General features: G+C 43.0%; 1 protein-coding gene across 43 annotated transcripts in view; it reads right to left on the reverse strand.

Annotated features, from left to right (window-relative positions):
- Positions 1 to 4,361: 4,361 nt before the first annotated feature.
- The window catches only part of adgrl2a (adhesion G protein-coupled receptor L2a), a 207,298-nt gene continuing 188,702 nt past the window's right edge, over positions 4,362 to 22,957 (reverse strand). For 7 of the 43 annotated variants that reach the window (XM_030432608.1, XM_030432604.1, XM_030432607.1 and 4 more), the window contains 12 exons: positions 22,125 to 22,334; positions 21,166 to 21,386; positions 20,461 to 20,527; positions 16,298 to 16,389; positions 14,998 to 15,042; positions 14,652 to 14,678; positions 13,704 to 13,872; positions 13,387 to 13,515; positions 12,547 to 12,643; positions 10,682 to 10,810; positions 9,879 to 9,896; positions 4,362 to 7,943 (listed from right to left, as the gene is read on the reverse strand). In XM_030432608.1, coding sequence (XP_030288468.1) covers positions 7,078 to 7,943; positions 9,879 to 9,896; positions 10,682 to 10,810; positions 12,547 to 12,643; positions 13,387 to 13,515; positions 13,704 to 13,872; positions 14,652 to 14,678; positions 14,998 to 15,042; positions 16,298 to 16,389; positions 20,461 to 20,527; positions 21,166 to 21,386; positions 22,125 to 22,334 — 2,070 coding nt within the window. In that variant the 3' untranslated portion in view covers positions 4,362 to 7,077. Of the gene's footprint in view, positions 7,944 to 8,560; positions 8,614 to 9,844; positions 9,897 to 10,681; positions 10,811 to 12,546; positions 12,644 to 13,386; positions 13,516 to 13,703; positions 13,873 to 14,651; positions 14,679 to 14,997; positions 15,043 to 16,297; positions 16,390 to 20,460; positions 20,528 to 21,165; positions 21,387 to 22,124; positions 22,335 to 22,957 lie in introns of those variants that run through there. The other 36 variants (XM_030432613.1, XM_030432612.1, XM_030432603.1 and 33 more) reach the window with 19 other exon arrangements.

The raw sequence follows: 22,957 nt of genomic DNA on the forward strand, positions 1-22,957 counted from the left end.
TGATTGCTGGAAATGCATTCTCATTTTAATAAAATGAAATCAGATTAGATCTCACAACACTTCACTCATGTTATATTGAAACTGACCTGCAGTTCAGTAGACACTAAATTATACAGCACACTGTGTATTCCTCAGATGGGTTCATTTGTTCCTGTTTCATTGCTTTAGGTGTTTGCTTTAGGCAATAAAACAGAGTACTTTATACACACAAGCAACAGTTTGTACGTTTTAACACTTGCTGATTCATTGCTAATTTAAAAAAAACAACATACATTTGCACATGTGGACAGTCCTTTGTGCTTCTGTGCTGTAATAACTGAGAGGAGAAGTGGAGTAGGCCGTGCATTCTGGTGTCTTGACCAATTACTTGACTAAGACAAACTACTATACAAATAGGACAATGACAACACAAAGGCAATGAAAGTAATATAACAAAGATCACAGAGAGAAAAAAAAATGTTCTTGGAGATGTATGCTCGCTCACAGTTGCCAGGACCCTGTGGGACCACTTGGCCAGGATTAGCATGACAAGGTTCCTCTGCAAAGGCCTTTCTGAATCTTAATGAGAAACTACGGTCCAATGGAGACATTCATAATATATTTTATATCTTGTCTTCATAGCCTCCTTCGCCACCAGCAAGGAAACTTGGAATCAATATTCAGTTGCAATGCACACCTGTACTCAAGGTTACAACTGTTTTCCCTCTACTTATCAATTATAAACACAATACCAGGCCCTGCGTCTGCTTTATGGATCCCGTGTATGTCCCACTGTGATTGGTTGAGGCTCCTAGGCAAGGTGTAATGATGAGATGTGGCCAAAGTCAAATCAATAGCTCTTAATGCCTTAATCATCTTAAACAGGAACTCTAATGTATATTTTAGCATACAGACTCCTCCAACATTCACTCGCACATTTCATTTCTTCATGGAAATAAAAAAGACTTTCGTGCTTCGAATAATTAATGATTTGCTCCTTGAGCAGTATTTTTTTTTACACGTTATTAATTCCCTTTTATTTGGCAAAAGCATTGACAAGATGTGCTGTAGAGAGCAGAAGTGTTGTGTCGGCGGATAAACTAAATGGCGGGCAATGACTGGAAGTCAGAGTTCGACCGTATGGCTGCTACATGTGCATGAAATTATTTTTTCTTTTCATAAATATTTCAGGCATTACCTGCTCGTGTGAAGGCTTTCAGTGCACTTGCTCAAGGTTTCTTTGATAGGAGAAATGGCCACTGATGGGTACTCATTGATTACTGAGCCTTTGATTTTTCCGTCGCAGGATAGTCCCTTTTATTTTTTTTATCAGTCTATTCTGGGGCTGGAACAATCATATCTTATCACGAGTAAAACTCCTGCTTTGTCGTGATAGGTTCTGTTCGTACATCTCAGGTGATTGCTGCTCCAATTTAAGAGTTAAATAGTTTTCTCATATCTCAGAACATGTTCATTACAATAACAACGGCTCCTCGAGCGTTAAGATTGAAATAGAGTCACCCATTAGATGCAAATAGTGTAGGTGAGCGTTGTAGCTTCTGTTGTTGCTGTATGATGAATGCAGATGTTGATGCTGTGCGATACAGCAGCATAATGAATTAGTTTGCATGATAGTCTCAGCATACAGTAGGTGTGGTGCGTGTGGTGACTTATCTATTCTGGCCTGCGGAAGCTTGTACAAGGCAGGAGATCCTGTAGTTACTGCTCAAGGCTTGCCTCCAGCAAGTGCCAATGAGTTTATCAGACGAATGTTAGATTTAGTGATGAGACCGTGTCTCTCTGCTGTGAAGGAGCTGAATGCATCGTCCCTGTTTATTGAGAAACAATGTGGTAGCTCACATCGTTACATAAGAAAATTGCATGATACTATTTCAGTGTCTGAGGTGTAATTTATTGGACAAAGTGTGTCCATAAATAATACTAGACAGAAAGGGAGGATTAAATGATTAAATATGAATAATTATTGGATCCAAAAACAGAGGGTCAGTTGTGCAGGTCTCTAAATTATCTATATATTCCCTACTTGTTCTTGTCAGCCAGCATGGCCACTTAAATCATCACGTACCTCATTAGACACACAGATGATGATTTAAATAGATAATTTTTTTGTTTGCTGACCCTGGATTCCTGCTGGAGGAATCAATGATTTTCGTAGCTCAGAGATTTAACAAAAAGTCTGCCTATAGCTCAAATCTCATTGAGTTTTGAGATGAAAGGGCCTGCACCAAGGGCAAGGCAAGACACAGTGTCTCTTTGAAATAAAGTACAAAAGTCTGGGGAAGAATGGCTGACATGTGATGTGTGTTGGTGTTGTCTTTGTTGAGCTGATTTCTCGCAGTACTTTTGCAGAAAAGCTGTGGCAACATTCATTATGTCTTTTAATGGTCCAAAGCTCATTCATTTAACTGTTTAATTCATACTTTACCTAACTGCTGCTCATCGTCTGGCTCTGTTATGGTTTGAAGATGGCATATGGCAGCTGAAACATATAGGTGTTTCTTAAATTTAATTTTTTTTAAATAAAGAGTTTTCATACTCACAGTCCTCTTAGAGTTGCCGCCTGTACTACTAGAAATCAGCGTCACTTTGCATTGAAGTGTTTCTATTAACTGCCTGTGTTTTTATACGGTTGCAACAAAAGTCTGAAGGCGTAACATTCAGGAGCATATCCATAAATCTCAATGGCTATTTCAAGGTCCAGCCATCCTGGTGTATTTGTTAGGGCATTTCTTATTCTGATTACAAGGGCTTCTGCAGGTCTCACCTTCAAACCCAGTCATAAGAATTAGCTGTTCCCCCTTGAGGTAAATTGGAACTCTGTATACTGGCAGGGAATAGTTTATTTCATCTTTTTTTTTTTTCGAGCCAGTCGCTCTCATCCTTTTTTCATTTGAAATCCTGCATCTGGTAATTTCATAATTATGGGAGGGAATTATAACGAAGGCAGCTGGAGCTGCAGGTTAATTGGATTTTTCACCTCGACGGGACCGGATCTAAGTCGCCCATGGGCCGCAAATCTGCACATTTGAAGTTGGGGACAGGACAAAAGAGGCTGGGGGAAGAAAAGAGTGAGTAGTTAAAGGGTCCCCTTTGACTTCAAGAGTTTGGGAAGTTACTTTTGCGCTGCCAGTTAGTGTTTGTGGCTTGAGAGGTTTTCCTTTGCTTGTACACAATCGCTTTCATCCACGTTGATGGCATCTATAATTGCCACTGTGTTTTCTGCTCATAGGAGTGAGTGACGCAGTTTCTATATTGCAGCCGCTATTGATAACCTCACAGAAATCCCTGGGGTTTGAAATGGAACTTCTCAAACTGAACTTTCAACAATAAATTACTTGCAAAAATGGCCTAAGTTCTTGATTTTTGAATAAAATATTGACTTAATTGAGCGGGAGGCTCATTCATTTTTCGTTTATGTAATTTTGTTAATGTAGGGATGTAGAATCGAGAAGTTACCTGATGTTATGCTCATGATTATGATTGAATTCACATGTGCTCTGAGGAAAAGTCTCATTGTTTTCACTGTTCTTGCCTCCCTGAGAGGACACGGACACATATGGGAGACCTGCAGTGCATAATTGGATTTGGAAAACACACACACACACACACACACACACACACACACACACACACAGACAGAAAGTCTTTCATCAACAGGAAAATCTCTTTCATGCAATTGCATCACATCCTGCAGAGATTCCTTGGATCCTGAAAATTACCCGACTCAACAATCATAAATATCCATGTTTGGTCACACATTAGTCTCATGCCTCTGTTTAGTCAACAACACATCTGTCTTTAGCAGTTTCACCCCAATTCTGCTGACAGTATTCTCTACCTCAGTTTCCAGGGGCCGACTCTTTGCTCCTCTGTGGGAGCAGCCGAGCTCTCAGCCCCTCGGCTCCTGGCCTACTTCTAAATCAATGTTTGACAAGGGGCGAGTCTCTCCCAGAGCAAAAGACGGGGAATTAGAAAGGCTCTCGCTTGGTGAGAGAGCCACCCGCAAAGCTAGAGGGTGCCCGGTCCACATTCCCCGTCAGACAAACAGCCGATCCGAGATCGTATTTCCCTGTCCTAATAACGAAAATAACCCTGCTTACCGGCTGAGTTTTTATCCACGTCTGAGGTCACTGTGTGAGGATAAACAAACTGTAGTTAGAGTGAGGGGCGAGGTAGCAAAGGGGTTTGGCTATTATTTGTTTGTGTGTTCGAGGAGAGTGACTACCTACTTGTTAATGTGGACTTTACAGTCTGAATGGAAGAGTCGTGTTCTCTGTTTTCAGGTAAACAAACTGTGGGTGAGACGCGACAACATTGAACAAAGACAAACTCTCGGGTTAGAATAACTTCTGACGATGAGACGTTGTTTTAGTGTTTACTAAGTTACATTTTTACATCATTCTGTACACAAAAAGGCAGGTTTTACCCCTCCGTAAGCGTGGGTTGACCTTTCTCCAAACAAGAAGTCTCTCTTTTGTAATTACTTTTGTTACAATCACAGCACAATTTGTTCCCGTCAGAAAAAGAATATTTCTAATGTCTAATATCTGTAATTATCAAACAGACAATGTATATTCAAACTTGTGGGCTCTCACACACAGATGAAAAAGCTGCTGCACATTTTACAATGCAGGATGGAAATCAATATGATTTTTTTTTCTCTTTCCTCCCCTCTCATTATTATGCACGTCATTATGTCTGCCATTTTCAACAGTCACCAATCACCTCAACACTTGATTCCTAACTGACATTTAAGGGGTCTGTACAAGAGATCACACAAAAGAAGAACACAGTTTGTAGCCTCAGATAATTGCACAAAATGTCACATAATTGTGGAAAAAAGTCAAAACAACACTCAGCCCACACAGCATTATGTGCACCGGCTCTGACATAAAGTGCGTTTCTTTTTTTTTTTTTGCTAAGTTCTGAGTCATTTCCTTCAATGCCAAATGGTAAACAGTGCCATTTTCCAGCCACCCTGCTGAGAGCTGTCACTCTGCCTCGACTGGTGTTGTATTAAAAATGCTTCGTAAATTAGCATTACCTGAGGCATAAACCGTACCAGAACTGACTGCGGGCTTTCGGCAGCAGAAGACATTAATTAGAGCAAATATGTGTCATACTCGGACATATTATGTATAATATATCTCTGCAACCGCAGCCAACTGGAACATTGACCTCTTGTTAGGTCCGTGGACACGTCTCCACTCCCACGTGGCAATAAAGCCGACGTCTTACGAGATTTCTGTAGTGCAGGATTTTGTTTTAATGGTGCCAGGACTATAGAGTGCTCATTCAATAATATACTAAGTGGACAATGCTGTGAACCATTGTGTCATTTTCGAACCTTTATTAGTGTTACAACCACACAGAGGAACATTTACAATGCAATTTTCCTACCTGAGTTTCTCATCTTTGAATCAACATGGAAAGATTTGGCTTCTCTAACACATATGGTGAAATGAGTTTCTCTCTACTCTGCAGCGATGGAAGAAAAAGCAGAACAAAAAGCAAATAAATCCCCCTGCAAACACAAATTCACCACTCTACCTTTCAAGGTGCTTGGGACTTACTTATAACCTGAGTCAAAAGTGTATTTTGTCCATAGCAAAATAAATTCAAACCTGTTTTTTCTTTTATTTTTTTTTCTCAAATAGTACCAAAAACACAAACCATTAAAAAGCAACTGGCATTTGACAAAAAATCTCACATTTATTTTATTTGTTAAACAAGTGTTGAACTTTACATCAGTCTTAAGTGATGAGCCCCTTGGTAACATGTTTACATAGAAAACATGAGCTACAGTACAGCATGTATACCAGTGCTGGAAAACATTCACACATTTCCCATTTATTTTTTGGAAAGTTTTCAATAAATAAAATGTCCAAACCCAGGCGGAAGAACTACATTTATGATAGAAACTTTATTGTCGGAAGTTCCTTTGCGCTCGCCCGTCGCTGTGCCATAACTGTTAAAAAGATCTGTTTCATTCAGGATCACAGAAAAAAAACTGTGCAATGCATAAATCACTTTAACTGGGTTTTTGCATTCCCATCCTACTAAGTAATGGTACTTTGGCAAAATCAAAAAAGTTCAATGGTCGATCTCAATGGAACTCGGTAAGCAAAAAACACTGTTCACAAGTGGAAAAAAGTGATAATGCATCTTTGTAGATTGTTAAATCCTCCTTACTTTTTCTTAAGCCTTTACGTTGATACGTACTACCATGAATGAAGTGTTGGAACCATAAACACACTGGATAACATATGTGCAACTTCTACACAATATTCTCTCAAACGTTAAATTTTGCAATTAAAAGGTTTCTTCATATTTACGGTTTTCCCATGATTTTTTATTTTACACTAGCAATACAACAAAATATATATTTTAGCCATTTTCCTTGACAACAGTTCAATGTACAGTTGAGAAAATATAAGGCCAGGGGCTTGATTGCTAGTGGTTATACAATCCAAACTTCATGGTGATGGAGACTCTGGGCAGCCAGGACCTTATATTCCTTTTCTAACAGTCTGATCAGGAACATTTTACAAACAGAGTCCATGTCCTGGTCCGGGGGTGTTGTATTGTTTACAATAAAAAAAAACAAAAAAACAAAAAAACAAAACAGGCTTCAACGAGGATGTTGGGGAGTGTATGTACAACCTTTTGACCGGGAAATTGCTGATCTGATGTAGCCTTTTTTTTTGGTCTTTTTTTTTTAATTTTCGTACCTTAAATTTTTCTCAATTATTCAACAGCAGCAGCACATTTAAATACATAGTTGGCTTGTCTCTTAAAATTGAAATTCGACTCTGCATTTTATGTACAGTCTCACTGAAACTTTGCACTGCCATCACCGTGCACCAAGTCTGTTGGTCTGTAGGGAGGGTAAGAAGAGAGGCATGACTGGGGGGAGGGGGATGGCGATGCAGCTGGAGGAGCAGGGTTTGTATGATGGGGCTTCGAGGCTCTCTTCAAAAATAAAACAAACACTTTCCTTTCCCTTCACTCGTGTGACCTCCGAGAGGTCAGAACTGCAAAAGGGCGGGAGGAGGTTTGGGGGTGGTTTAAATACATTTAAAGGCTTGTCACTAACTGCATCTGTCCTTCCCGTACATCGCCCTCAGGGATGCAGCCCTCTGTAGTGATAGGAATAATGTAACCGTCGCTGGTCCCTCGGCCTATCTGGTAATAGGCTTGGAGCTGGTGGCCAGCCCCTAAATTAGGCATGCTCTTGTAGTAAACGTCCTCGTTCTCACTCCTCTTGGAGGGGGACAGGTCCTCCACCACTTCAGGGCTGCTCTCGGGCAATGGAGAGTCCCTCAGATTAGGCATACTAGTGTACAAGGAGTCTCTGTTTGGGGACTGCAGACTGTCGTCGGGGTTAGTGGGTGTCAGCTCGCTGACAAAGGTGTCAACTCCCCCATCGGTCCTCACCTTCTTCTGGGGTGCGTACAGAAGCGAGTGAGTCCGCTGGGGGATGAGCGGCGCCTCCAGCTCCTGCTGATGGTGCAGCTCAAGGCCCACTGTGTCACCCACGTGCACCAAAGACGAAGCGTCGGCGACGATGGCGTCGTCTTCGCTGCTGCTGCTGCCGCCGCCGCCGCCGCCTACAACTGTCACCTTTGGCGGAGCCCGCTCCGTGTGTGGGTGATGGTGGTACTGCGGGGGCTGCTGGTGGTGGGGCGGGTGATGTAAACTGGGGTGCTGCTGCTGCTGTTGCTGTTGGTGGCTTTTATTACAGGCACGCAGGTTGTTGTGTACTAACTCGGAGATGATCATTTTCTCGAAGGCAGCATCGTCCAGACTGAGGCCGCAGTCTACTACCTGCACACTGTCGCCAAAGTCCCCATTGCGAAGTGAGTAGCTATTGTTAAAGTTACCATTTAGCGGTAGTGTATCCATTGCACTTGTATCCCTCACCGCATTGTTCAGTGAGTGCCCTGGAAAGAGAGGAAGATGTGAGGGGATTTAACATTAGTCTACACCACTGAACATCACAGGAAGAAATTTAATGCTGTTTAGGATGCAGTTTCACATAGAAGACTCAAGTCAAATTAAGCCATGCCGTAAAGATCTGTTAGTTAGGCACAATCCTTCACATCCAGTATAGAAGCATGCATTACTTGCGATGAGAAATCATTTTACTTTCTCACATATACATTTTTACTTTCCCTTTTGAAGATTGCTTAATAATAAGCAGGACATTGTGCGTTTTTAGCCTGCCACAAAAGTGACAAAGCAATGAAAAGGATCCCAAACAACATTAAAAAACAAACTGAAACAGTAATCACCATCACAACACACCGGGCAAAAGGTAGATGTTCACATGTATGAAGCCACAAACGGGCAAGCTACAACACTTACAGGTTTTTCTAGCAACTAATAGGTTGGATGTGCGAAAAGGGAAAGAAAAGGACAGAGATGGGAAAAGATGACACGGACAGAAAAGGGAAAGTAGTCATGTATCAACATGGGACAGCCATCTTTGTTCTCACTACAAGGGGAGCCCACAAGCAGCACTCCACCATCACCACACACAGCAGGTGAAAAGACTCACTTTGGACAACTCACATCATGTCTGTCTGCTCAGGCTATCTGGTCTAAGAGCAGCTGATGTACAAAAGAAAGTAAAATGATTTATTGTAACATGAAGAAGAATCACTGAAAAGAACAACAAAACGTAAAGTAAAAGTCTTAACTGCAACTTAGCGAGAGCAAGGGTTCAGCAAATGAAACAAACAAGCATTAAATAGCTTTTACTTTTATAGATTAAACTCCAACAGCTACTTTTTTTATTTTTCTTTGCCTTTTTTTTCTTTGTTTTTTTTTTCAGTTTGTGTTGGTACACTTTCTGTCCATTAGTGGGCAGCTTTTGTACCCAAAGCTGGCAAAGGTCAGAGCTCGCCCGCAGCCCAGCACTTGGCATCCGTCACAGTGACAGTTCCCAGTGAGACCCCGTTCACTAGCAGAACAGCTCAAGAATAACACAGCCGCTGCAGAGGTCAGACGCAGTCATGTTAGGAATTTCTCAAAGCATGGAGGTCATGGAAAACAGCGGCGAAAAAGGATAAATATTAGTTATGCTGTGATTGAGAGACGAGATAAAGGAAAAAAAATGTGCTCCGGTTGCGCCTCCTCGTAGGAGAGCAGAGGTAAAAAAAAAAAAAAAATTAAGACGAAATGTCTCCGTCAAAAAGAGTGAGGGAGTCATTGTGATTATCAGAGGCATGGTAAAGGTGCTGTTTTGAAAGAGCCTATTGGAAATTAGAGAAAATGACAAGAAAATTGTGAGAAAAAAAAGAGAAAAAAGGGAAAATTAAACAGCTGCTGCCATGACATCCATGTGTTTATGCCTGCTAGGAGGCAATTTAGCGTCCAGACAGGCGTTGTCTGGAGAGGTGTGATGGGAATACTACTGGACGCTGAGTGTGCCGAATGCCACAGGAGGACAGACATTTTGGGAGGAAAAAGAAAGAAAAGAAAGAAAAAAAAAGAAAAAAGAAACCTCTCTGATAAATGCTCCTTTCTGCCAGAAACAAACAAAAAACAAAAAAAAGCAACACAACTTTTTTGGTCGGTTTTGAAAATCACAAATTAAGCGGAAGAGAGAGAAGCAGAGCAGTGGGCATTTTTGCAATTTAAAAAAAAATCAGTCAGATCCTGAAGATGACTAGAGAAATCTTTGATTTCTTTTTCGGATTGGAGTAGAATTTGGGGGTGGATAATTTTGTGAACCACTTGCTCACTGAGTGTGTGTTAATGGCCTAAAGTAAAACCAGTGATTGTGCCGGGGGGGGGGGGATTTTGGTTGTTTTTAATAAGCATGCTGAAAAAAATTTACATTTGATAGGCAAAGTTAAGTTTTACTCCCATACTTGTCTCTCTGTAGGTCACTAGAGGGAAGCACAGGGGAGAAGCACAAAACATGACAAAAGATGCCATTTCAGTTTCAAAATAGAATAGCATACATAATGGCAACACAGATTTAACAGTGATAAATGCTTAAAGGCCATGTGCAATTGAGATATAGTGTTTTTTTAAAAAAGGCTTTTATGGGCAGCATTTATTACCAAATATATCTATACATAGGACACTTAATGCAAACATTGCATTAAGTCGATCTGTATCACAGATTTTGCTTGCATTTCACACGTTTTAAGGGGAAAGCTCCCTTTAAAAAAATACACAAAAAAGTAACAAATCGCCTGATAAATTCAGGAGCATTAATCTTAATAATCATGCAGTTTACACTACAGCTACAGCTCTGCACCACTGTTTACATTAACGCAGGGCAGAACGTGTAGTATCTCTTTCCCATCTTAATCATTATGTCCCGTGCAGAGTTTGGATAAGAGAAACCTGAGAACACACAGGCCGGAGCGAGACCAACCACGGAAATCTCCTTCGACATGAGAAAAAAAACATGTGTGGGTTTTCACACGCAGGCACACACATAATGTATACTGTCTATGTGCAACACGCACATGCATGCACACGCACAGCGCTGTATCAAGTATTTGGGAGACAATGATTGAGAAGGAAAGGCGATACTGCAGAACACCCTGCCTTTTTCATTTGGCCTGCTGTATACTCAACTGGAGAGACAAAGAGGGAGAGGAGGACAGAAGAGAGAGAAGAAAAAAGCCTGAATGCAGGTGAAAGTATTAAGCAAGCACACCTGGCGAGTTAAACACTGGAGCCGTGGGGGTGTTACATACGACTGTCTCAGCCAGTAAGGTGTTATAAGGGTTGTTAGTGCCTTGTGGTCGAAGAAGAGGATTTGTTAGTAGATAATTCCCGGTCATTCCTGGAGTGGCGAGACAGAAGAGGAGCAGATAAGTTTGGCGCAGTCAGCCGACAGTGATTGAAAGTTTCATGGAAGCAAGAAATTAAGGACATTTTCAGCAAGTGTGTCTTTTGAGGCGTGTGGTGTCATCCAGGGTGTCTGCCAGAATATGAAAGCAGGCTGTTTATTTTGAACCCGAGAAATGCAGAGTGAAGTTTGGGAGGCAACCGGGGAGAAAAGGCAAGAAAGCAGCCGCTACCTCTGCACGTAAACTACGCTATGTGCAGGGCCGTCCGTCCGTCCTCACCTTTATCAACTCGAGGTGGCATGGTCAGATCATTCATAACCCATTAATTGATCAACCCACTGAGCTCATTATTGCATCCCGTCGTTGGGGCTTTTCATAAGTCATATTTACTTATCATTTTGTAGAAATGACATTTTTCAAAAATAGCATCCGGCATCTCTACGATTGAGATTTCACTGTTTGAACAAGGTCCAAATGTAAAATCTCCACTAGAGACAAAAAGCGGAATCGTTCCAAGATTTGATGGCAAAATCTTTATTTAGGCTCAAATTTGGCCACGCACTCCCGAACCTCATCTTCCTTTCAGCTCGGCTTTGCAGTGTGTTTTAAGGATCTGAGGTATTTCCACTGCCATTTATCACCTGTGTTAAATGCCATCTGTCATGTTGGGAGGTCTCCAGGGATGTTTTTAATGACAGGGAAGTGCTTCCAGGAGATAGAGCCCTCCTTTAGTGCACTGACTCTGCGGGGTAACTAGGCTACTACACCCCGGAGTGATCAATATCCAACCTTTACATTAACATCTCCAGGAATCGGTACTGCAGGGGGGGAAAGAAAAATCCACCTCCTGTATAGTCACTGATTTATCAGCGAGTGAAAAACGTGCTTCAAAGCTCTCGGTGTGTAATGTTTTAGCGTGTGGGAATTGACAGCAAAAAAAAAAGAAAAAAAAGAAAGAGGAGGCAAAGAGCAGCAGCGACAGGAGTCAGAGGAGGGTAGATAAGGGAGTGAAGTCAGACTACCTCGGTCTAAACCCTCTTTTGCCTTGCATGCTTGGAAAGCCATTTCCGAGGCAGCAGAAAGCCTAACAACACACTAAGCACTCCGGGTCAGCCAGAGTTGAACATCATCTTCTCATCATCATATTTGTGCTCAAGCTAAATAATAAATGACAATTTTTTTTTCCCTCTCTCCCTCCCTCATAAATCCTCCTGTAAAGTAACAGAGGTCACCTTATATGCCAGGCAACAAATGGCCTCGCTCTGCGTGTTAAGATTTTCCTTAAATAAAACTTTTTTTTTTTTTAGCCCTTGTTTTTAGTTTTGTCTCCGTTTCCCCCGAGTCTGGGTATGAACTTTAGACTGCCAGCACTTAAATGAAAAAAAAACAAAAAAACGTTCTTCTAGCCTTGCCCCAATTTGAGAGTGACGTTAGCGGCCAGAATGACAGCGCACAGTATTTGAGGACGGATTTTTGTAATCCTCCTCTGGCAGAACAGAGGGACTAAACTAAAGGCCTAGATCTTTTTTTTTTCTCCCCTCCTCTTCTTTTTTTTTATTTTTACCATACTGCTCTGTCTTTTCGAGCTGAAGGCATTTATTGCGATTACCAGAGTGGGATCCTGTGTGGCGGGTGTGGGATCATTGGAACTTGAAGGCGGTTATTTTTAGCTGGATGATAAAATGTGTGCATAGGTGTGCATGTGGAGAGAGACGAGGCGTGAACTGACCTTGGTTAAGGGTGGAGGTGCTGTTGATGTCACCTGAGATAAAGGAGGACTCAGATTGCTTTCTTACGGTGTCATTCCACATTCTCCTGATACGACTCTGTCAGGTCAACAAGGGACATTCGTTAGGACTTTAAACAAGCCCGCTCACCTTTCAGATCAACTTTCATTTCCTTTCTGTGTACATTCAACTGACTTTCTCACTCCTCACATGGAGACTAAAGTTTTGCAGTGAGGCTCAAAACTAATTTTGAGACAGTCAGCTTTCGACTTCAGCTCCAGTCGTGAGCACCTTCACTATAATGCTGGAGGTTTAAGTGTGATAGTGATGCTTCTCTATAAGCAGAGTACATCTGGAGGTATCCGTCTAATAAGGCCCATTAGCCTTTAATAAGAAAGGGATAAAGTAAATGTCTCCTTTTGGTTGCAATTTCGGCTTTCCCCATAGTAAAATGTGCTTGCAATGCTCTTTAAGCAGTGCAGTACTATTTCCCATGCACATGACGTTAGTGAGAAAAAAGATAAAAGCAAGTGCTACAGGGGGCAGAACAGAAGAAAGGTACTCATGCAGTACAGCAGATGCTGTTTGTAAAAAATGTGGTATAATGTTTGTGTCTCTGGATCTACTTCTAAAATTGCGTGCTGTGCATTTTTTTCTTTTTTTTACCTATATGCTCATGATGAAAGTAGACGTTCATGAGCAATTAAACTTCAGGGGTCATAACAGTGCAAATGAGCTTGCACAATGAGTGTGTGTGTGTGTGTGTGTGTGTGTGTGTGTGTGCGTGTGAGTGTGTGCGTGTGTGCACTGTGGTTTTTGACAGTATGAAGCTGCTGGTCTACCTGTGTACCAGAGGAATAGCGAGCGCTGGTCCGTGTAGTGGAAGTCTTCGCAGAGCCGTGCGAGCTCTCGGTCGGCAGCCCTCCGCAGCAGTACGTGTGGCGAAAGCACTTGCTGTACTCTTTGCGGACCTGCGCGGGCAAACAGCCGAGTGTTTACATACATTGTGGACTTTACATATGACTTAGAGGAGATCTCGCAGCACGCAGCGTTTGTTCTTCATATCAGCGCGTGGGTGCTCTGAGAATTCTTCGGGCCAGTGCAGAGGAGTGCTTCACCTTGAAAGAAAAGATTGCCGGAGACGATGAGAAAAACTCACTTTTTTCTGAAGGAGGCAGTGGAAGATGAAGATGAACATTCCTTGGAAGGTGTTGAATATGGTGAAGAGGTACGCCATGACGATCGAGGCCTCGTTGATGAAGAAGAGGCCGAAGGACCATGTGAGGCCCAGCAGGAACAGCAAGGCGAAGGCCCCCATGACCCAGGACCTGAAGGACAATGACACAAATAGAACAAAACAGAAGAGGAAGACAAATCCGGCGTGAGAGGCATTTAGAGATCCGAGAGGACGATGAGTGGGAGTTGCAATCACCATAACTATGAGAAACTAGGAAAAAAAGCTGTAAACCGGGTGAGAGGAAAACAATAAAATGATAAACAACCCCCCGTTCTACCTCTGTCCCCACCCCTCCATCCACACACACACACCGCAGCTCCAGATGGAAGCAATACCTTGATCTGATTTTCTGCAAATAACTTTTAACGTGTTAGAACAAACAGAGCAGCATATTCGGAAAAGCGCAAAGGGAGTTTAACACTACATATTTATCTAGTGAGTGTGTTATCAGAACTGGAGAACCGGGCAGATGTGGGCAGAGTTCAAGGAAAGAAAAAAAAAAAAAAAGGAGACTCCCCCGCGTCGTGTGTGAAGGTCCTGTGGAGCCTTCAGACACCAGCAGCGGTCACAGTCCGGCGCTCAAACACACAACAACAACAACACGGACGACACTGGATCTCAAGATGATGGACATGGTGAGAGTGAACAGTCACAAGGACAGTGGATGAGTGGCTTTCTGAAGCTGTAGTGTTGGGAAGAGAGGAGGATAAACCGGCGAAAGAAAGAAAAAGAAAGTAAGAATAAACCAGGAGAGAGAGAGAGAGAGAGAGAGAGAGAGAGAGAGAGAGAGAGAGAGAGAGAGAGAGAGAGAGAGAAAAAATAGAACCAACTAAAAGCTGAAGAGGAGACTTCTGGGCAACGTGTCCTTACTTGATAAACCGTTTATTATCTTCATAGCTAGAGAGCATGATAAGCAGGAAGAGAGAAACACAATTAGATCAGAGCGCAGAACAGCGTGGGTTAGTCGGCATTTGAGTAAGATATCTTCAACTTTGATCCAATGGAAAATCACGAGAGGCAATGAAATTAACGGCTAACAAGAACTGAGAGTTGTATGTTTTTTGCTGTTGATGATTCAATTACAAAATCCAGTGTATAAAGCAGTCGGGCAGACTGGCTCATTGTCTGTGGTTGAATTTGCATTAATGCCTCTGCAATGCGTGGGTGGTGCTGTGTGTGGATTTGAGACTGACTGAGGTGCATAGTAAAAGCTTACCCAGGCAAATCTGTATTATAGTAGCCGTCACATACGCGATAAGTACTGGTGTGGGTCGCAGAGTAGAGAGGAGGAGGAGAGTGATAGCACAGGAGACAGGAGAGGGGAATGTGTTAACTTTGCCTTCGACATGCAACATGCGATGACACTGGTGCTAAACTGACTTTCAGACCAAATAAGACACAGAAAAAGGACCACAAGGAAAACAGCTTTCGATACACAATGAATTTCCAACATTTGTGCACAAAAATCACCATGAGCCGCCGTGTTTGGTAATGTGTTCTGTTGTGGCTTCCTTGATAAGGGAGTAGTCTATCTCGAATAAACCGAGAAGTCTAAATAAGCCCTGTTCTTACTGTTCTCCCTGATTGCAGTTCCACCGCAGCGCTGTAATGCTGCACACATTCATTAAGGAAAAAATGAAAAATAACAAACACCGGATGAAAATAGCAAACGCTCCTCCGCAGAGTGGAGAGCACAAGTTGAAATATGTGATATAATGGTGCAAGCTAACATGGGGGCCTCGCTACTGCGAGCGACCAAGACCATATAGCTCCAGATGGAAGAGGCCCTGAAACAGCAATGAATATTGTTTTCACAGGGGGAAAAAAACAAAAAACAAAACGAAACAATTAGTGCGTCAGAAAACATAGCTTTTCTTCCCACAGCAAAACACGTCATAAAATGTAGAGGCGACTCAGAAGAACCTGAATGAGATGGTGGTGGTCGGGTGGTGGCGATTGTGCAGGGAAGGAATTTTTTTTTGCTTTTCTGGGATCCATAAAAAAAAAAAAAAAAAAAAAAAAGTTTCACATGTTCCAGCGGGAAACACACATGGTAGCTGTTACACTGTACCCCACCCAGGCAGAGCTAACAGTGCATAGTTAAGTTGCGGCCTCTGAGTGATGTGTGTCATGCCAGCGCAATTCTGCGGCTGGTGGCTTGGAGCAAAAAAGGGGACGAAAAAGACGACTCACAAAGTCTGCACAGTCATCATGACAGCCAAGTCATTGCAAAAATGTCTCAGTGAAAAACTGTGTGACCGAGTCAGAAATAATGAAAATGTGTCATCTGCTCTGGATTCTCATAGTCTGGTGGTGCTTGCTGGTCAAGGTCTGAAATTGGTCCCGGAGGCGGGGGAGGTAAAGCATTTTCCCATGAAACATTATTTAGTTAAAACAAACAAACAAAAAAAACATTACCTCAAGAGTAAAAGAGCTTCAGTTTTTTTTTTTAGAATAGCACCAGTGTTATATAAGCAGGAGAATGCATGGGTTCAGCATTATGACCCTTTACTTACTTTATATTCTCCAGTCGGCTAGAGTCTGGTTTCAGGGTGGTGGAGTGCTTCACCATTTTGTACATTGTGATGACCAGGAAGATGAGATTGAGCTGTCAAAACAGAGTAATGGCAGTGTTAATACATGAAGATGTATGACTCAAGATATAGCAGACGGAGGGAGAGAGAGAGAGAGAGAGAGAGAGAAAAAAAAAAACTGTTAATTTGTCTATAAGTATTAAAAGAGGAGAGCCTTCAGTTCTCTGCATGTCCACAGACTAATCCAATAAACATCTATCGTTCCAGCCCGGGCTCAGACGGGCCGACTGGCGCCAAATTTAGTGTCATTCTATATCAATAAGAGCATGGAAATGCATTAAAATCCATCACAGTTAGAAAAAAAAAAGAGGGGGGGAAAGGAAAGAAACAGCCACACAGCAGCCGTCTGGCAGAAGGGAATGAGAAGTAGCAGGAGAAATAAGAGACCCTCTTGTTGTACAAAACAACTGCATATCATTTTATGCACATAGTGAAATATTATAAGTTACAACCAGCTCCAAAAGGCTTGAGGGAACATGGTATGTTTTTTGTTCGATTCCTGCGTGTATGGATGCGGAGAGGGAAGAGGGGGGGGAGGTACCGTGTGCCTGCTTGTTTTAATGTATTAAATCCTGAGGGAGCCAGTGGCACATATCAGGTTGAGACAAGGATACCATGTGCTGTGTTTCTGAGCGCATTCATTCACTACCTTAAAAATCAATACCGTGATTTAGAGACACGCAGGCTGGATGGGCCAGCGAGGAGCCGCCTCAAATAATTTACTTCAAAAAACATTTATTCTGGGGCAAACTAGTCTCTGACACAGCGTGTACTGCACATGCACTCGCACGGCGGAGGGAACCAGACTGTGTTTGTACTGCGAGCATGTATAATAAATGTCAAGGAATATCTAAGAAAGAAAAAAAAACATTTGAAACATGTGTCTCCAACAGTGCATATCAAGGCATCAGAGAAAATGCAAAAAAAAGATAGCAAACACATGTGAGCTGCTGCATCGCTGGCACGTGAGTAACAAAGAAAACATCCGCCATGACAAAAGCTTTTTTCTCAAGGTGAGCCATATGAACGGTGCATTTCAGAGCTAACGCGCTACCTTTAGAATGCCAAATCATAGGCAAGACAAAAAGGCGGACGCGTTGCCAGTGTGAAATGAATGAGTGACCTTTGTGAGCAGGACTCAAACCACGGCCGTTCACTCCTGAACAGAAATCCTCCATGTTTCTGGCGCACACTGCTATCAAAAGCCTGCCTGTGATCAATACATCACTCCTCCACATGCAATCAACTCATGGAGCTGCTCACAACAACCCAGGCAGTAAAAGAGAGGGACGACTGGGGGGAGAAAAAAGTCCTGAATCGTGAACCTGCTTTTATATCAGAGACGGCGCTGAAGCTGTGTTTTGTTTCGCAGCCATCAGCCATTATTTCTATCAGCCGCCCGCATGAGTCAGACGGTGGGTGAGGAGGGGGGAGGGGGACAGGAGGGTGAGGACATTTTTTTTTTGTTTGTTTTGTTTTTTCTTTTCTTTTCGGAAAAAAAAATAATAAAAAAAACCCTTTCACACAGCCCCGGAGTGGTGACATGGATCCAATGAGACAGAGGAGAGGGACACAGTACTTTAAAGTAACCTAGCAGCACGGCACATGTTCCCACCCCCACCGACATGCAGCCCTTCCTTTGGGGGATCTCCCCTCTTGCTTGAGCCGAGCTGCCTCGCCTCTATCCTTCACTCTTGTCTCCCTGTCTCTGAATCATCACTGCAAGCCATGCAGAAGCACCACGGCACACTGGGACCGAGGAGAAAGCTTTTTTCTGAAGTGGACTGTGTGTACACACTGAACTCCGAATGAACTGCCGGGGATAAAATATTAAAGGTGCAGATGGAGCTGTCCAGATGATAAGAACTGCTTGCGACGTGTCATGATCCAAGAGGCCTCGTGTTGAAGCTATCTCAAGCATACTAATGGCTCCCCCCCACCCCGACTCATTACTTCCATGTTCTCCTTTCATGGAGCTAATACCCCCCTGTGCCCAGAGACAGGGCAACCTCTGCCTAAGAGCATGGACCTAAATGCCTCCCACTAGCTTTTGTTTTCAGCCAGTATTTAGGACCTGTGTCAGCCAGGAGTGAAGCATTAAAAAACAGAGAAAGCGAGAAAAGAGGGTGAGGAGACAAAAGGATGAGAAAAAAAAAACACACAACCACCCTAGGTTAGAACCAACACCACTTGGCATAAACATGGCTTGGGTGGCGGGCGGGGATCCGGACATGAGCCAAAGCAGCACTGTTTTCTTCTTCCCTTTCTCTTGCTCATGTGCCTTTTTCTCCTCCTTTCTCTCTCCCTCATTGACAAGGACAAAGCCAATTTGTAGAGAAACCAGGGTCACGGATGGTGTAGACAAACCTTGCTCTTGCACGCTCCCCCGAGACGCCCCTTTCCACAGTACTTTGTCTTTTTGAGTCAATTGTTGCACGGAATCAGAGGAGTGGTGTGCCATGCCTGAGCACAGCGCTGCGAAAACCTCATTCCTGTCACACATTAGCTCTGCTACAATACATTAGCTCCTCACAGGGTCATGATTCTATCTCTCCGGTCATCACCACCGGGATCCGGATCATCATTTCCACCGCAGAACGCATTTTTCATGCAAATCATAACAGAAGCAACACGCGATTGGAAAACAATGAGGGCCCAATTTAAGGGAGAGGAAACGTATTCCTGTGTGGCTGACAGAGCATTTGCTGAGACACTGAGAAATTTATGTTTTTTTTTTTTTTTTTTATGTAATACCGTGTTAGCTTTTCCTCAATTATAAGCTCCCACATTCATGGTGAGTCCTGAGCGAAAAAAGAAAAGAAAGAAAAAAAAAAAACAGACTAGGAAATCAAGGAAAACAAGAAGACGCAGGCGTTTTACAGTTTGCTGAGAGACATTTCAATCCGACACAGGTCTTCTGTGCACTCCTCCATTTTTAAATGCTACATGGAGTGGCAGTGTCTCTCTCTTTGTGAAAACTGTGAAATGCAGTCCAGCGAGCACATTCGTCTTTTATTCATTCCGTTACCACACAGACAAAGAGCCGCACTATATCTTTACTTTGAAAAGCTCCTAGCAATCTGCCGACGGTGTGCAGAGACTCGCTGGAATTTGACACGGGTGCCCCCTCTCTCCAGTATATTTCCAGTGTCAGTTTGATGTTCAACAGAGGTCACTGCATCTGTAGATACAGTACTGACCATTATGCTAGATAATGAACACAGTGCTGAACAAATACCACCCGTTCTCCCTGCACAGTGGCGAGACAAGTTTGCAGAGCTTCCTCATCCCTGGGTGTGCACGGGGGCAAAGCAATACACGGTGTGCTGGGCTGAGAGGAAATATCTAAGGAATACCACCTGCTATTTCTTTCTGTTTTTTTTTTTCCCTTTTTTTTGCGCAGGGAGGCAAGACTCCCTGAGGTCTCATTCTTCTGAGCCTCTCTGATGGAGCGGGAGATAATAATGTCATGACCAGTAAATAATTGCGTGCCTCAATGGGACATATGTCATCATGATATGCTATATGTCCTTCACCCTGACGGTCCTTGACCAAACAGAGAGGTGCCTTTACTTTTCGTCTTCTCCCCTGTACTGTCATCTGCTATTTACAGAAGGCAGACATAGACACACATGCACGAGGAGGCAGATGCAGAGGAGGAAAGAAAAAGGGAGCCTTAAAACCTCGTGGTATGTGCTGCAAAATGCATACCTCAAGGCCATTTTTCTAATCTGCTTTTGTTCCTTTATCATTAGAAAACCTGAAGGCCCATTAGGTGACGTCTGCAGCGTGGGACTTCGGGGGGAGTTGTGCAAATGCGAGGTTAAAGCGCGCCATCGAAAATCCCGATCCTTGTCAGGTGGTGAGAGGCATCGCCGGACGCCTCGAAAGATTGTACTTTGGCGCAAAATTAACCTGTCATCGCGGCGGAGGCTGAGGAGCAAAAAAATCCGTCTGACTTTCCCCTTCAGTTCAACTATCTCGCTTCCTCTATCGCCCACCTTCATCTCTTTCATCTGAGCCTCTCAGTCCCTTCCCCTCACTCTGTCAGTCTCAGTATTCAAAGAAAAAATAAAACAACTTACCATGATGATAAAGGTGACAGGTCCTATAAAACTCCATATGAAGTGATTGTCCACACTTAGCCAGCACCTAGGACAGAGAAACACACACACACACACACACACTCAGTCTTGCCTTCACACTCCCACTGCCAAATATTAATGGAAAGACATTCATTTTTGGTTACTTGAGCTTATGACATTGTGTAAATTCCAGTCAATATTTAACTTGGAGTGCTTTCGAACGCTCCATTTCGCAGGTCGAACATTAATGCAGCCGCACAAAACAGAGGGACGACCCCGCGCAGCCCCTCTCGATAGCCGGGCTTTAGCTGATATGCGGCCATTAATCTACGTAAAAGGCTTTTTCTACACAGTGCTCTCCTCTTTAAGAGAGCATTTACAAACAAGAGGTCACAGGAGGGTCTTTAAGCAGAAAGGCTTTAATGTAGCTGCGCCCCCCCCCCCCCTCGAAACCACAGTGTTGAGTCTGTCAGCCACTTTCAAATGACATGAAAAATTGAACAGCTGTCCACTGCTGGCAAAAAGGAGCTCAAATGTTTTTGGTTGAGTCTCCAGAGAGGCACGTAAGGCGCTGGCAGAAATGATGAGTAGATTTCTTTTCAAAAAGCTGCCACATAGAGACACAGCAGGTAGGCCCGCGCAGTGTAGCATCCAGCATTGTTCTGCTCTGCATTTCTCGGATTTGTTCGGGGAAGCTGCACTCACGCTTTCTCGGTCCCGTAGCTCTTGTAGTCGATGGCTGCGGAGACGCCAACCACGATGGCGGGGAAGAGGTAACCCGAGACGTAGTAGTACTTTTTCCGGGAGTATTCGCTCTCAAAGACCTCCACGAGCATGAGGTACAGCTGGACCCCCTCAAGACACATCCAGGAGAAGGAAGCCAGGAAGAAGAAGTGGAGGATCCCGGCGATGATGGCGCATCCAATCTAAGATTCAAACAATCAAATAATATCAGAGTCTCCATAAAATGAAGAGATTTTTTTTTTTTTTTCAAGATTAACTTGTGGCACAAAAAATTATTTAAACAAGATGAGAGGACTCTCCAAAGCACTTTCTTTATTGAAAATTGTATATCACACACCCCATCTTTTATTAAAACCCTCTGTAAAGACGACATTCACTGCTGCTGCCTCCCCCCTTCACATATATCAGTGAAACTGCAGGAAAAAGGTAATGAATATTCATTCACCACATGGGCCCTGACTATGCACAGGTTTAACTTTCCATCAGCGCAGTAGAAATTTAAATGGCCATTCCTATTGTAAGGTTAGAGTTGGGAGATTTAATCATACAGCCCAGCATTTGAGGCTTTGATCCAAAAACGTTTTTTGTCTCGTAGAGATTGGAGGGAAAACGCAGGTGAAAGGAACACAAAAAGGGTATGGATTCAGGCTCTGCCATGGCAACCGTAGCTTTAAGTGAAAGAGGAAAAAAAGACCTGTCAAGTGGAAGACATGGCCCCTTAGTAATCTATATTAATGGTGCTGTCCCACTCATGTCATGTCAGGGACAAGCAGGGAAGGTTAGAAACAAACAATGCTTAAAGTCTCATCCATTTCCGTCTGAAGGGGTCTTTTATTTTGTTTTTGGGGGCGAGAGGAAATAAAGCGAGCAAGGGGAATGAATCAAAACCAAATCAATGGGGTGCAATCGTTCCGGCTTACCGTGGGTTTCGTCATATCGATGCCAATTAGGAATATTAACTCTGCGATGAAGAGATTGATGCACAGGTTCTTGTGGATGGTGTTGCGATCGCTCTGCAGGCCTCGGAAGAAGCAGAAGGTGAAGATGCTGATGGTGAGGCAGACGAGGGACACCACGATCCCGACTCGAGTGATGACGGTCAGAAGCAGGTCGTGTACGATGTTGGTACCCTGGAGAGAATAAATGATGAATTACAAAATATGTAACTTGCTGACATGCTCGTCCCTCAGCTCTATGATCAATGTTTGAACATACAGCATACAACACATATATATATATATATGAATGTAAATTTAAGTCTTCGCATTTTGTAATAAATTTATTTATTTTTTTTCTGTCTGTAGTTTCTTGTGCTTATTTCTTGAGTGCATGACTTTGTGTTTGTACTGTCCTCTCTGTGTTTGTCGTTGAGGTTTATGTATTTTAAATGCCCATCTAGGGACGGGCAGTCAGTGGCATCAGCTAATGCTGCATACTTGTCCCCATACAATTAAAAATCAAATGAATAAATGTGCGTCAAACAATTTTAAAAAGCTAAACAGCTACTGAATAAAGCAGTAGGGAGACATCATGCACAGGTCATCCCTCTAAACCTTGCTGTGAATACTGTCGTCTTGCGAGATTGCAAGTCGAACCTGGGTCAGGAATGCTTTGGGTTTGCTTTGAGATGGAAAAAAAGTCTGAAATACTACAAGGTGAGTTTGACAGAAAAGTTAGTTAGATGTGGGTATAGACTTGATCACAGTGATATGAAATTGGCAAACTCGTTCATTTAATTTTCAGCCCAAACACT

The sequence above is a fragment of the Sparus aurata genome, chromosome 11, assembly GCF_900880675.1.
Source record: "Sparus aurata chromosome 11, fSpaAur1.1, whole genome shotgun sequence".
Classification (NCBI taxonomy): domain Eukaryota; kingdom Metazoa; phylum Chordata; class Actinopteri; order Spariformes; family Sparidae; genus Sparus; species Sparus aurata.